Source organism: Haemorhous mexicanus, chromosome 3 (assembly GCF_027477595.1).
Source record: "Haemorhous mexicanus isolate bHaeMex1 chromosome 3, bHaeMex1.pri, whole genome shotgun sequence".
Classification (NCBI taxonomy): domain Eukaryota; kingdom Metazoa; phylum Chordata; class Aves; order Passeriformes; family Fringillidae; genus Haemorhous; species Haemorhous mexicanus.
In genome coordinates this window covers 9347403-9362610 of record NC_082343.1, presented here as the reverse complement: position 1 = coordinate 9362610, position 15208 = coordinate 9347403, and the positions used below count along the sequence as shown (strand labels likewise).

Genomic DNA, 15208 nt, shown 5'->3' with positions numbered 1-15208 from the left:
GAGGGAAAAACTCAGCACAGCAGCACAGCTGTGACCCCTCTCCTTGCTGGTGGCTCTAGAGCTTCCTTTCCCTTTGCCTGTGGAACTGCAGCTGTGCTGTCCGGTGTCCAGCCACTTCCCAAGGGCCTGAATCAACTCTTACCACCAGCCATGGCCCTGGGGTTGATGTCAGGGTCAACCTGAACTGTTCCTGCATTGCCTCAAGAGAGCAGGAACCTCTACACCTGCTCCTGCCAGCACTGACAGCTTCCTGGCACTAAAGGGCAGGCCCCAGCTCCAAGCTGAGCCCAGTGTGGGGGCCTGGGCCCAGCTGGACACTGCCCATCTCCCATTGTAAAACAGCAGCTGGGGGAAGTTTTATAAATGGTGAGGCAGACGTGGTTTCTGTGTGTCCTAGCAGATGAACTGGGGGAGAAAAGGCTTGAGAGGGGAGAGACTGAACCAGGTGCTTTTCCCTGAAGCTGCAGTCCACTGGTGGCTTGTGGCAGCAGCAGGCAGTGGCTGATGTGAGCCACAGCCCTGCCTGGGGTGGGGAAGGGAAGCTGCCCCCCGCCCCCAGCAGCACTGCCATGGGGTACCTGCCTCCTGCCCAGGGTTGTGCTCTCCTGCAGGAGGACAGAAGAAAAATGGTGTACGTCTCCTGGGCTACACTGCCTCAGGTAGGTGGATGCTCTGTAGCTTCCTGCTTCAGGGCTGGGGGTGGAGAGATGCCTGGGACAGCCTTCCTGGGTGGCACAGAGGGCTGTGCTCAAGCCCTTTCCCACCAACGTGAGGTGTCTGATGTGAAGAGGAGCTCCAGTGGCAACTGTAGTGGGGCTAGTGCAGAGAAAGCTAAGGGAGCACTCAGGGTGTGTCCTGGGATGTAAAGTCACAGGGGCAGCTGAGATGGTGGTGGCTGCTTGCCAGGAACCTGGGTGGCAGAGAGCCCAGGCTGTCTCCCCTGCCCTGAAGGCTGGCACATAGCCAGGGACAAGTGCTCATCCAGCAGCACAACGTTGCAGAGGTGCCTGGACTCCTCAGCCTGCAGGAGGTGGCCAATGCAAGCACAATGGAGCAGTCTGGAGTGGTGTGAGAGCAGTGAAAACCCCGTGGCAAGAGAACAGAAGGCCCCACACTGGTGACAAGAGCTTGTTCTTCACACACTGGCAGCACCTCGCTGTGAAGGTGATGAGCATCATTGGCCTGGAGGGTAACAGGGTGTGTTGTGACAGCACATCTGGCTGAGGGGGGGCAGCCCCAGCATCTTTTGTGGTCCTTGGCACCTGCAGGTTACCAAGAGGACTTAGGTGAACATCTACCATGTGTTGTCCAGCGGCTCTAACTCCCTCCTTCTATCAGCTGCCTCAGGCACAGGCACTCTCTCAAGCTGTGAAATAAATGGAGTTTTTTTGCTGTGCACTAAAGCACCAAGCTTACTCTCCTTGCAGGGTGCCAGGCACTAGGAAATGCCCCCTGGGCACCCAGAGTCCCTGTGCTGGGTTGTGTGGTGCTGAGCACAGAGGCTCCTCAATTCTGTCCATGACTGGCTGTCACTGGGAAGAATCTCAGTCTCTGGGGCATCAAGTGGAGACAATAACCCCAGAAAGGCTCAGCACCCCAGGCCAGCTGTCTCTAGGAGAGCAAACCTTTGTGGGGGACAAGTCTCCTCTGGGAAGAAAAGGGGCTCATCGGGGAGAGGGGTCACTGACACCCCACTCCTCTTAAAGGGTTCTCTTGGGTTCAGGGGGTCCTGTGGCTCTAACCTGCCTCTGCCAGGAACCTACTGCAGGCCTGGGCATGGCACACTGTTCACTACCTTGGTCCTGGTGTCTCCAGTGTATTTTCTTGGCTTATCAGCTCCTTCTCCTAGCACCCAGGTCAGTCATCAGTGATGCTGGAGAGCAGCTCCCAGTCAGGCAGACTTGACACAGGATGTTCTGCAGGGCTGGCAGGAGCTGGGCAGATGCGTGCCCCACAGGGAGATCCCTGCTGCCTTTGTCACTGCCCCCTCCTGAGCGGCAGGTTTGCTTTAAAGACCCTGGCTTCCTTTTATTACTTCCCCTCTCAAATTTCAACTGGTTGCAAGCGCTATTTTTAGCAGCCTGCCTTCTAAAAATAGCCCTGAGCTGTTTGGAGTTGCGTCACAAGAGGTAATTCTCGCCCGTGAGTGGCTTGGCCTCTGCACCCCAGGAGGGTACAAAAGGAGGCCAGGAGCAGCAGGGTCAGTAGGTTCAGCCACAGCCGGAGGCGAAGGAGCCAGCGGTTCCCTGCCAGCGGTTCCCTGCCAGCTCCAAGCCATCCCAGCCCCGGCAGCATGACCATCTTCTGCAGCCACTGCCACCGGCCACTGCAGGCAGAGATGAGCTGCCTGCCCGCGAGGGCCAAGCAGGCGCCCAGCGCCCCGAGGCCATTCAGGTGAGCTCTCTCCCACCTCCTGCCCTCCCTCAGGGCTGGGATGACCTCCCAGAACCCCGGGATAGCTGGTGTACACTCTGACGGCCCTTGCAAGGTGCTGACACCAGCCTGGGACAGCGGGACTGCCAGCCAGTGCACGGGGTGGAGGAATTCCCAGGAATTTGGAGGGGCAGAGGTATTTTAGGTGGTTTAGGAGGAAAGGCATATTGTACTGGGCTGGGGTGCACATTCCAGCACTGGATGTACTTTCCATCCTGGTGGGGAGGTTTTGTCACATGGGCTCCCCACCAAAGCACAGGTGATTGTCCAGCCTGGTGCACCAGCCATACCAGCAGCATGTGCCCCTGGGTAGGCTTGAGCACCTCTGCCCGTGCCCACAAGGTTTGTTCTCCTAGAGGGAGCAGCTGGCATGGGTGCTGAGCATCTCCACTCCATATCCAGGAGCTGGCAATTCTTCCCACAATGACAGGCAGGGGATGCTGTCCCTTCCCCTCCCTGGACACATGTCCCAGATGGCTGGCTTTGCAGGTCAACCAAGAGCGCTTCCAAGGCTCGCCGAGACCAGATCAATGCGGAGCTGCAGGCGCTGCGCTCCCTGCTGCCCATCTCTGCGCAGGAAAAGGAGCGGCTCTCCTACCTGCACACCATGGCCCTGGTGTGCCTCCGGCTGCGGGGGGCTCAGCTGTTCCCTCCAGGTACCCTCACCACTGCTATACTCCACACTCACTTGGCTCTGTGTGGAGCACTGCCCCTGCCTCATCCAAGACAACACTTCACCCTCATCCCCCTGCAGGCTTGGCTCCTCCTACGGGACCGGCCCTTGGCACAGAACTACTCTCCCTGCTCCCGGGGTTTCTGCTTGTGCTCTCAGCAGACAGCAAACTGGTCTACATCTCAGAGAATGTGGTTCAGGTCCTGGGCCTCTCCGTGGTAAGGCCTGCTCACTGGACATTTGCAGCCACTGTCCCTGTACCCATCCTGGTACATTTATTGCCTGCACAGCACGCTGCCCCAGCAGCTCTGAGCTGTGGCTCCAGCAGGCTGTGCACCCACGATGCCAGCCAGGGCCCACTGAGACAGGCACAGTCTCTGAGGGCAGCCCTCTCTTTGTCAGGTGGAGCTGCTCGCCCAGGGGGACACCGTCTTTGACATCCTGGATGGGCGAGTGGGAGAGGATGTGCACAAGAAGCTCCTCCTTGCCCGGGAGGAGCCTGGCAGGGGTAAGGGAGGCCTCGGCTGACATCTCATGGAACTTGCCACCCTGCTCTGGCCCTTGGCTGTGATTTGAGAGCAGGGCCAGCCTTGCTGGGAGCAGAGTGAGGGAGCTCCTGACCCACTCTGAATGGTGTGTTTCCCTGCAGAAGTCACTTTTGTCAGCGAGATGCGCACATCCAAGGCCTTCCGGCTGCAGCACGGGGGCAATCGGGTCGTGGCAGTGTGCGGGCGCTTTGTGGCTCTGCGCTGGCCACCCTCCCCCTCCACCACAGCCTTCCTGGCTCTCTGCACACCCCTTGTGCAGTCACCCACAGATGGCGAAGCTGCTTCCCAGGATGACATATTCCAGAGCATGCATCTCCTGGACATGACGTTTATTGATGTCACGGAGAGGTGAGGGGTGCCTGCTTGTAGCACAGCCCCAGCTGTACATCTCAGGCAGCAAGAATCATTTCCCTTCACCAAGCCTGTGTATGGGATGCAGGCTCCGTACAGCACTCAGCCCCACTCCCCTTGTTTTCCCCAGTGTCACCTACCACCTAGGCTACCACCGGGAGGAGCTGATCGGTCAGTCGTGGTACAGTCTCCTGCACCCTGAGGATGCTGACCTGGCAGCTGCCCAGCACAGGGCCGTGGGTGAGTGTCACACCCAGGAACGTGCGTGCTGTACCCTGGCTCCATGGTCTGGTTATGCCTGAAACGTGGCTATCAAGGACAGCAGTGACAAAGTGAATTCAGCCCTCCCTGTTCTGACTCCCAGCTCCAAAAAGGATGAAGTGGGGAAGTGGTTACATGTCCCAAACACTATCTATAAGTAATTTCCAAGCTGGCGGTGGGCAGTCCTGCTTTGCCACGCTATACAGAAGAGGGACACGCCCACCTGCGCTCCATCTCTTTGGGAGCGCAGGATTGCTATGGACCTGACTCTGCTCTGTGTTACTTCTGTCCCGCTGGGGCCAGACTAGTGACCGGCGGCAGAGCCCATCGGGGCAGCCTGCGGGGCTATCCTGGCAGCCTGGGGCCGTGCCCTGCTGCCGGCTCACTTAGTCCCTTCCCTTGCCCGCAGCGCTGGGGGCCGGGGCCGGGCCCGGGCCGGCAGCGGGGACCTCCGTGCTGCGAGTGCTGCGCAAGGACCGCGCCTGGAGCTGGCTGCGCGTGTGGGCGCGGCGGGACGGCGGCTGCATCACCTGCACCTGCCGCTGCCTCAGGTGAGCGGGATCTCGGGGGGTGGGGGGCAGCATCACCTGCACCTGGCGCTGCCTCAGGGCGCGGGATCCCGGGGGGTGGGGGGGCTGCATCACCTGCACTTGCCGCTGCCTCAGTGAGCGGGATCCCGGGGGGTGGGGGGGCTGCATCACCTGCACCTGGCGCTCAGCCAGGGCCCCCAGGCTGCCTCTTACCCCGTGTGCGCCGCAGGGAGGAGGAGGCGGCCCACCTGCGCGCCCGGCAGCCCCGCGCCGCCGCCCCGCCCGCGGGCCGGGATCTCGGCCGGCTGGCCGAGCAGCTCCGCGCCCTGGCCGACAGCCTCTCGCCGCCCGCCGCCGCCGCGCCCTGCCGCTGGCCTCGTCCCGAAGAAGCCGAGGACGATGCCTCTGTCTGCCTTGGGAACTCTCTGCTGCATCACCCTGCCCAGTTCCTTCGGTTTCCTTTCGAACAGAAAATAGGGTACAACATTCCAAGTGTGCTCTCACAGGTGTCGAATGTTCAGAGGTGCTGACACCCCTTGGTCCGCTGGTTGTATCTGTCCTAATGCAGGCCGCTGCGTGTAACCACATGTCAGCCTGCTGGTCACTTCTGACAGCTGCAGCTGATCCAGTTGGAGGCCATGGCAAACCTTCGTTCCGTACACTTGGGGCTCGTATATGAGAAACTTAGTCTGGGCTGCGATAAATCCGGCATCAGGACGGCTCAGTCCAGCAGCGCAAAGGGATCCACATCTTGCACTTAAAAACACTTACTGACTACTTAGCTGTATATTGTCAGGGCCTTTATGTACGTGACCCACTCCTCAGAAAGGAAGGATTTTTGCTTAAAAAAAAAAAAAAAAAAGGAAAAAAAATACAATAAACGCCGCTCCCCCACGTGACTGCCTCTGCCTGCGTGCTTCGCTTCCGGTTCCGCCGGTACCGCGCGGGCCGTTCCGCGGCGCGGGGCCGGGTCCCGGGGGCGATGGGGCCGCGCCGTGATGGGCCGGGACGGGGACGAGGACGAGCCGCCGCCGGCGTCGCCACAGAGAGCGAGGACGAGGCGGCCGCGGAGCAGCTGCTCGGGGGGCTGGAGCCGGCGGAGGAGAGCTCTGGCTCCAGCGACGAGAGCGACGACGGCGGGAGCGTGGTGGGGGCTGGCGGGAAAGGTGAGGGGGCCCGGCGGGAGCGACTCCGGGAAAGGCGGCAGCCTCAGCTCGGCGCGCCGCTCCCGGCGCTCGCTCGGTGGGAAACGAACTGCCAAAGAGCTCGGTAGCCTCTCGTGTTCCAGCTCCTGCATCCCCCCCTCGCCTGCCCAGCTGAGCAGCTCGGGATCAGCAGCAGGGTCGGGTGGGAGGTCCCTGAAACAAACACGTGTAGGGGCCTCTCGTAGCCAGTCTCCTTCCCAGTGCGGGGAATCACAGAACCATAAAATGGTTTGCTTGGAAGGGACCTTAAAGATGACCCGGTTAACTCCACCCGCCCTGCCGTGGCAGGGACGCAGCTGGCTCCAGGCCAGGTTGCTGTGGAAGATGTCGCACATCTCGGGGACAATGCTGTGTGCCACTTCAGGTGTCCAGGAGCTCGAGAGCCCCTCACAGGACAGCAGAGGAGAAGAAGCAGGCGATGCCCGGCTGTGTGGGCTGAGCGCCGGGGGTGGGGGTTCTCATCCACTGCAGCAAACACAGTGCGGTTTCCTTGTCTCAGAACGATCCAAGTGGGAATGAAAACCTTACAAAAAATACAACAAAAGCCCTTGAAGGGAATTGTGAGGGAGTGGGCATTGGTGTTAGCTGCAGGGCACAACATAGCATGTCACAGGTGTGAGGAGTCACTGGCTGCCTTGTGAAAGGGTCTCCAGGGTGTGTCTGTGGGGGAGGCACATCTCTGGAGGTGAGCTTTTGGCAGTGGGATTCAGAGGTGAGCAGGGTGCCTTGCCATCTGTTGTAGGCATTTTGTTTTCCTCGGGTGAGGAAATGGTGAGCAAAGCTCAGAGAGAGGATCACTGACGGGCACTCTTTCCTTCCCACAGCTGGATGGGAATGGGAACAGCAGCTTTGCTTTTGCCATCTGTCAGGGCACTCTGTGATCTTGTTTCTGGAGCAGGAGGAGTTATATTGGAGTCCAGCACTGATTTTGTCTCAGCAGGGAATGACTGGGCAGGTATCAGGTATTTCTTTAGGCCATCTGTTCTTGCATCCTGGACACTCTGATGTGCTCTGCAGGTTGTACAGCTCCCTGCAGGTTCAGCTGAGGAAGGCATAAGGTATCCATGTGCCACAGGAGTCTATGGGAGGAGAGGAAACGCAAGGAGGCTGTGCTTGAGAGCAGGAAATGCCCCTGTTATCAGCAGGTAACAGTAGCTTATCAAGAGGTGCAAAAAGGAAACTATCCACAAAATAATGGATGAAGGGGAAAAATGGCAGGAGGAAAAATTAAATGGACAACAGAGACAGCAGAGAACAGGTAAGTTATATTCTAAGGGGGAAAAAGCAATTAAAAAATTAAGTCCTCAGGAAAGAATGCAAGGAACAAGGAAAATGAGCTAATCCTGACTTTTTAACCAGAACCTTTTCACACACACACACACACACACAGTTGCCAAATCTGCTGCCCAGCAGTGAATGCCTGCTGGGACCATTCACTTCTGCTCCAGAACAGGCTTCTTTCTTTATAGTGATGTTTTTATCACTGTGAGTGGTTAATTCAATCTTCTAGAAATAGGCAGTAGGATGTATTTTGTGGATTGATACTACCATGTGAAAATAATTTTCCCTATTAGGTTTCAGGTTGTCAGGTTTGGTCTTCTGTACCAGTGATGAAATACTTTATCATGGAAACTCTGCATGCCTTTGCTTTGACTGATTTATACCAAATCTCCTTTTGACATCATTTTATAGGGTGTCTTTGTCTCATTTTCATTGAAGTCTTTGCTATTTAAACAGTGTTGGTTTAGAATTTCAGCCAAATGAAATATTGGAGTGCAAGTGATGGTACCTTGTCTTCATCAAGTGCTGAGAGTATCTTCCATATCATAATTCCTTTCTTTTATTGCTTTATTTGTCCTTTTGGCTGTCCTTGTTCAGGATTTGGCTGGAGGGAGGTGTTTAGGGGAAGCAGTGCAATGAAATCATGCTGTATTCACATTTCCTTTGTCCCTTGTGCAGCAGACTGGATAGTCCCTGTTCCTGTATCCCACCTCAGAGCACTAATGAGCATCATCAGAGCAGAGTTCCTGAGCATTCAGAACAAGCAAAATGAAAACATTTACTGAGGCAGCTCTTGGCTGTGCCCACTATGTTTTCTGGATGATGAGAGTCGTTTCTGAAGGTCTTGGTTATTGCCAGGATGAGAGTGCTTGGGATGAGTCCGTGCTCTGAGCTAATGTGACTGACCTCATGTTGCTTTCTGAATTTGGCAGAGCACACACAAACCTTGCTCATGGGACAGTGTTTGGTGTTTGTGTGGGGTTTGGGAGTGAGTGGGCTACAAGAGCAGCCTGGGGGGCACGTGGTATCCAGCCAAGGTATCACAGACAGGCTGTGATGGTCCCTGCTGGGCCACAGTTGGTGTGTTTGTATTGCAAAGGCTCAGAAAGACCATGTGCCTGTCACTGCTCAGAGGTGCTGAGCAGGCAGACACCACCTAAGTCAGTTTGCCAAGGCTTTCCCTTCCAGGAAGGACACAGTGCAAAGCCCTTCTTGCCCTTACATGAGAGGGGAATGAGTATATGAATGAGTATATCCAAGTGCTGACTGGAGAAATGGTCTCAATTGTTTGTTCTGAACACCTAGAAGTATAAATCTAGAATAAAGAGTATGATAATATAGATGATAATATTTTTGCATTCTGGTTATAAGAAGCATTAAAGGTTACTGATATTAAGGGATATTAAAGAAACATTAAAGTGGGAAAGTCAGGACTGAGAGGTGACCCCTCAGAATTCGCAGTGCCCAGTGTGGAGCTCGTTCTGCTCTTTGTACCAGGTAAAAACTTTGTACTGGTCTTGTGTGTGCTGTTAAATGGAGAGAGAAGCAAAGACACTCTGGGGAGAGGGGGAGGCCGTTCTCTTTTAGTGGTGAAGACTGAAGTGATCAATGGGAGAGGAATCAGAGGCTGAGAGATGCAGTGGTTTCTTCCTGCTATGCAGTTGTACAGGGATGGCACCACTATTCTTGTGTCACTATCTCAAGCTCTGAGGCATCCCTCTTGGTGGAGTTTGGGGCTGAGAAATGCCTTGAGAAGCTGTTCAGTTCATGTGTGCCCTGTGCTCTCTTCCAGATCAGTCTGACATGTCTTTTGAGGAACTCCTGAGGGTGCAGAGTGATGCAAGGACAAGAGTGAGCAGGAAGGTGCCCGGTGGGAAGAAAACTGCAAAGCCTACCAAAGCTACACTGAAGCAGCAACAAGGCAAAAAGGGGTAAAGAGGCTCTTTTGTGATCAGAAAAACGTGAATGTGTGCTCTTTGCATTTTAGAAATTACACTGGGATCTCCTCACAGCAGTGATGTTGCCTTGGAGCTGGCATAGATCTCCTTTAATGTACTGGACAATAATGCCTGTCACTGTAATTTCATTTGGGAATGGTCTGGTGCTGTTTTCAGAGCTCTTAATATCCCATTTTCTTCAAATCCCCAGAAGCCACCTGGCCCTTGACAGTTAAATTGGCACTCAATGCCTTTATACCCTCTATATTAAGGCACTTATAACCCTTGGCATGGTGTGCCTCTCAAGCTCTATGACAGTGTCCACTGTGACCTGAAATAGTTGCCCTGCTGGTTCCTAAACCCCTTCCAGCTTATCAGTATCTTCTGCCTGGCTCTCACTGGCTGCAGTTACAGTCACAGACAATTGTTCTGGAATTCCATTCATCCTTCTGTTGCTGTCTCATCTGTGGCTTGTCCATGTTCATTTTCCTTTATTCCCTCTCTACATTACTTGCCATCACTGACTTTTTTCTGTATTCAACACAACAAAAGCTATCAAACCTTTTTACAGTTCCCCACAGGCCCCCACTGGTAACAGCAATACCCTTACCCCTTATTTGCAGTAATTAGGTAGTTTTCAGTCCTCAAAGTGGCACCCAAGTGATTTGAATGGGTTTCCTCTGTTACACTGGCACTCCCTATCTTATTTCTGAATCTCTGCTCAATGCACAAGTAGAGAACACAAAATACATTTCTCCTGCCATAAAGAGTAAGTTAGGATAATGTTTCTGCTTTACTTTTTACCCAATACTCTGGGGGATTTTGTGTAGTGCAACATCTTCTCTCAGAGTCTCTATTTCTGCCACACAGTTTGCATAATTCTACTTTAGTTTAATTCCTCTAATCCTTTAAGTAATGTATTGCTGTAAATCCTACATGCTTTTTCTCTCATGTTTTTATTAAGGAAGCGAGCTTCTTAAAGAAAGGGCTTCAGAGAAATCCCCGGGCACTGAGCTGGCTTCAGCAATGACTCCAGAGCATTGTGCAGGGTTGTAGCCTCAGAGGATGTGAGATTACACTGAACTGAGAGGGATTTGGAAAACTTGTGCCTGTGGGGTTGTGCTCCTGCCCCAGCATCACTTGTGGCTGGCTGTGGGTGCTGTCAGCAGGTGTCCCTCAGCAAGTTTGCTGACAGCATAAAGTTGGGAGGAGTAGCTGGTCCACAGAGGGCTGTGCTGCCATTCCACAAGACCTGGACAGGCTGGGCAGCAAAGAACCTCCTGGAATTCTGCAATGGCAAGTGCAGGCTCCTGCACCTGGGGAGGAACAACCCCAGGCACCAGCACAGGCTGGGGTGACCTGCTGGGCAGCAGCTCTGCACAGAAGGACCTGGGGGTGCTGCTGGACAAGGAGCTGTCCATGGGCCAGCAGTGCCCTGGGGGACAAGAAGGCCAACAGGATCCTGGGCTGCATTAGGAACTGCAGTGCCAGCAGGGCAGGGAGGTGATCCTGCCCCTCTGCTCAGCCCTGGTCAGGCCAGTCTGGAGTGCTGTGCCCAGTTCTGGGATCCTCAGGATAAGAGAGACATGGAGCTCCTGGAGAGGATGGATCCAGTAGAGGGTTAAAAAAAAAAAAAAATTAGGGGATTGGAGCATCTCTCCTGTGACAACAGGTTGCAGTAGCTGGGACTGTTTAGCCTGGAGAAGAGATGACTGAGAGGGGACCTTATCACTGGAAATATGTAAAGGGCAGATGTCAAGAGGATGGGGCCAGGCTCTTTGCAGTGGCATCCAGTGAGAGGACAAGGGGCAATACAGAAACACGGGGAGTTTCACCTGAATATGAGGAAAAACTTTTTCACTGTGAGGGTGACTGAGCACTGGAGCAAGTGCTCAGTGAGGTTATGGAGTCTTCTTCTCTGGAGATATTTAAAACCCACCTGGATGCAATCCTGTGCAATCTGCTCTAGGTAACTGCTTTAGGAAAGGTTCCTTCTACCTCCAGCCATTCTGTGACTTCATGAGAGGAATAATTAGTACAACACATTTATTGATGCAGGTGGTAGGTTTTCACTTGATACAGTAGAGCTGTTCCAGGTTCTTTATAGGGTTGTTTTAACCACATATTGATGTATTTGGTTGTTGTAGCCTTCTGTGGCTTTTGACTGAGCCACCTCTTTGCTTTCTATATCATGGTAAGGATTGAGCTGGGAGGATCTCTTGTGCAGTAACGTTCTTCTGAGGGTCCAGATGACCTCCCAGCATATTAGCTTGGGCCTCATTCTGACATTTGCTCCTCTTGAATACATTTTTCTTGTTTTCAGGCCATTGGAGATGTCAGCCAAGAAGCCTGTACCTTTCCTGCGACAAGTTGTCCCTGTTAGGAAGAAGGTGGGTGCTGCCCCTCCTCAGTTCAGGACTTGCCTTAGCACTGCTGACAGGGCACACACTTGGGAATGGGGCTGTTGCAGATGGCACAGGCTACTTCTGGAGGACAGGGCTGGACCACTGGGGAGTACAGTTACAGTGTTTCCCTGGTGAGAACAACAGTTGGGTTGGAGCAGCTGCAGGTTAACTTGAGAGTTTGTGACCCAGATGTTTCTAGAAGGTGCAATGACAGCCACCAATGACAGTTCTACTGCAAACCATGGGCTTTCCAATCTGAATGTAACTTTTGACTTATCATTGCTGGATCATTGGAATATGGTACTTTCCACAGTTAGAGGCTTCTTTTTGTCCTGCCCTTATGCATGACCTGACCCAGTTAATCTGTGAAAATCTACATAGGTTTGAGTTCCCAAATCCATCACCTTGACAGCACATATTCAGCCAGCTCTTGGTCTGGGAGTTGCAGGTGTTTGACAGCAGCACTCCTGCTGTTATTCTTGGATATTCCTGGGTGGCAGACTGGCATTTGGAGATGTCTGTTGCATGATAAACTTGATGCAGGCATGACTTTGGGGATGCCACCTTGACCATCATACTCAATCTTTGCCAACTGCAGATATTTCAGTGGTGGGAGCATAACATTGCTGGGGGAAAAAAAATGGCTGATAAATGAAGAGAGAGTAAGCAGGCTGTTAACAGGGTAACACTGGCTACAGCTCTTGCCTTCCCTGCTGACAGGTCCAGAGAGACCCTCGATTTGATGACCTGTCTGGAGAGTATAAGCCTGAAATATTTATGAAGACATACAGCTTCCTGGACAGCATCAAGAAGCAGGAGAAGGAGGTGATGCTCTGTGCCTGTCCTTGCCTGCAAGAACCTTGCTTGGCAGGGGCTACTTCTTCAAAGGCTTTTCACAGTGGAGGTGATGGGCAGGCAGTCATGCAGCTTTCTGCTCTCTTCTTCAGATGGTTCAGAAGCAGCTGAAGAAATGCCGGAACATGGAAAAGAAGGAGAAACTTCAGCGGCTCCTGAACCGTATGGTGAGTTCAGTGAGCGTCTCCTCTCTGGGAGGCACTGGGAGAGAGGACGTGTCACCTGAGGTCTGCCTCAGTGCTGACACAGGCCATCGTTTTTGTACAGACACAGCAGGAACAGGCACAGAAAAAACAGCAGAAGTTGAGAGAGAGGGAGCTGTCTTTGAAAAGACAACAGAGGGAATTGGCCAAGCAGGGAAAGAAACCCTTCTTCCTAAAGAAATGTAAGTACTTGGAGTGAGCATGCTGCAGGAAGATCTAGAGGGAGTACTGCTGGCAGGAATTCAAGCACTGGGAGCAAGGTGTCCATACTATTCCACACAGCTGTGGGGGAGTTGTTCTAGTGCTGCTACTCAAGGGAGAAGCTAAGCCTGGACCAGGGAGGGAGAGGTGAGAAGGGGCTGCTCTGTAGAGATGTTTTGGGCTTCAGTTTAAAACTTGACTTCCCTCTCCTCTGCAGCTGAGAAGCGGAAATTGGAGCTAGCTGAGAAGTATGCAGAGCTGAAGAGGAGTGGAAAGCTGGAGAGCTTCCTGAACAAGAAGAGGAAGAGGAATGCCATCAAAGACAAGCGCCATCTGCCCTCACAGAAGAACTTGTGACTGTTGGACAGTCATGCTGTTGTCTGGCACTGGCTTATTCTGCCTTGGCCAGGCCTGGAGGATGGTTATCCCTCTTTCCAGGATCTGCCTTCCACTGTACAGTGATGCTGTAAGGCAGCAGAGCAGGGGCTGAGCTGAAGGAACTAATGGGTTTTTTTGTAGCTGAAGTACCTGCTTTGCTTGTGGTTGAGATCATGCCTGGGTGGTGACAAGTGTGTCATGCAGATGCTGATGGTGATGACAGCTGTCTTTGCCCTTGCACCTGCTCATTTCTAACTCAGCAAGGAAAGCGTGAGTCCTGCCCTACACTGCTGGCACTACTCCAGGTTCTTTCAGACTTCCACTGAGGCAGAAAAGGATGTGGGACAATCCCTGCTCAGAGCAGCAACCCTGACTTCAGATCAGGTTGTGCAGGGCTGCTTTGGTGGGATCTGGTAATGTCCAAGGACAGATGCCTTCACCTCTCTTGGCCTCTGCTCTACTGCTTCAGGTTCTCAAGATGGAAATTTTTGTTCCCTCATCCAGGAAACCTGCCTGGTGTTAGTCCACAATCATTGTCTTGTTCTCAGTGAAGTGCCTGGCTCTGTCTTCTCAGCAGCTCTGTCACAGGTCTGAGGGGTGGGAAAGGGGTGCTGTAAGGTCTCCCCAAAGTCTTTTCTTCCTAAGGGCAAATGAATCCTGTTTCCTCAGCCTTTCCTAGCAGTGCTCCAGCCTCTGACACCTTTCACATACTCAACTGGAGTCAGCCCAGACAACCAACAGCTATCTTTTGGTGGCTGAGCATGGATCAGTATCTAGAAGTAGTCTCACAAGAGATGAGTAAAGGTGAGAGGACCATTCCCTGTGGGCTGCTCCTGGTGATGCAGATCTAGGTGTGCCTGGCCTTCTTCATACATGGGGCATGCTGTGACTGCTCAGCTATTGCTGCTTGGGATCTCTCCTTCAGAGCAGCTTGGTTTCTCAGGGTGATCTCCACAGGGTTATTAGTGCTTCAAGAAACTGATCCTGTATGGAATAAAGTACCTGTTTTCCTTTATTCCCCCTGTCAGTTTGTTAGTCAAAAGTGTTTAACCTTAGGGGAGTCAGTGCCTCTCTCCAATATCCCACCAGCTCTTTTGCTTCTCCTTGTTCCTTTTTTCCCCTGTCTGCCATGGCTGTGCTGACAAGGGGATGGTTCGGGTAAGCCCAATGTGACAGGTCAGAGTGTGCTGGGAAAGTGCCTGGGCACAGCTGTGCTGTGTGGGTGGCCACAGGTGTTTGGGGCCCGGAGACAGGCCTTGCTTGGAGCAAAACATGGAGCCAGGATCAGGTCAGCCAGCCTGAGGGTGCTGCTGAACCACTTACCTCCACTGTAGGTCCTGTGGGTGATGCAAGTTCTGCTCTGGTGAGGGGACTTAGTGGAACTGGGGGAAGGCAGTAGACACGGGATGTACCAGCTTGGCTAGAGACCCGCTGCCAGGGCCTTGCTGAGGGGTCACTCCTCAGCATTCCTGAGTCCCTGTGTCCCCATCCCCTGCTGCTTGTAGGTCTGGTGCAGCAGGTACAAGGCTGGCACACCCCCAAAGTGGTCCTGCTTTCCTCTCCTGCCCCTCTGGAACTAAAGGTCTTCCTGCTGCAGCCTGTGCCTACCTGCAAAGAGGACATCCTTGCTGGGATGTCGCCTGCTTCTGCTCAGCATGGTTGTGGTGAGCAGTGAGCCTGTGGCTCGTGTGCCTGTCAGCTCCTGGGCCAGCAGGCTCAGCAGGGCATTTCCTAGCTCAGCCTGGGCTGAGGTGCCACTCAGGGTATTGGGCAGGAAGCAGCATCACAGCACCAGCTCCAAGGGAAGCAGATGCTTCCAACATCCCAAGCAGCTGGGGAGCTGCTCTTTCCAGTAGCCTTCCAGCCTCAAGCTGTTGGCTTATTTCCCTTGTTTTCAAGGCAATTTGGGCAGATGTACACTGGTGTCCCTCCAGCTGGAGTGTGAGG

General features: G+C 53.7%; 2 protein-coding genes across 3 annotated transcripts; both read left to right on the top strand.

Moving 5' to 3' along the window:
* Window positions 1-45: 45 nt before the first annotated feature.
* Window positions 46-5722, top strand: NPAS4 (neuronal PAS domain protein 4). Of its 2 annotated transcripts, XM_059840762.1 has the most exons (9): window positions 46-2394; window positions 2923-3089; window positions 3188-3324; window positions 3509-3614; window positions 3756-4002; window positions 4136-4245; window positions 4676-4817; window positions 5026-5274; window positions 5365-5722. In XM_059840762.1, exons 1-9 carry the CDS (start codon window positions 2294-2296, stop codon window positions 5405-5407), a joined length of 1302 nt encoding a protein of 433 aa, XP_059696745.1. In that variant the 5' UTR covers window positions 46-2293; the 3' UTR covers window positions 5408-5722. The 2 variants fall into 2 exon arrangements, with proteins under 2 accessions (XP_059696745.1, XP_059696744.1); XM_059840761.1 differs by having other exon boundaries at window positions 5026-5722.
* Window positions 5723-5778: 56 nt separating this feature from the next.
* Window positions 5779-13240, top strand: RRP36 (ribosomal RNA processing 36). Its single transcript, XM_059843448.1, has 7 exons — window positions 5779-5962; window positions 9075-9213; window positions 11543-11609; window positions 12345-12449; window positions 12572-12646; window positions 12747-12864; window positions 13101-13240. The coding sequence occupies exons 1-7, from the start codon at window positions 5779-5781 to the stop codon at window positions 13238-13240; spliced, it is 828 nt and encodes a 275-aa protein (XP_059699431.1).
* The last annotated feature ends 1968 nt before the right edge of the window (window positions 13241-15208 follow it).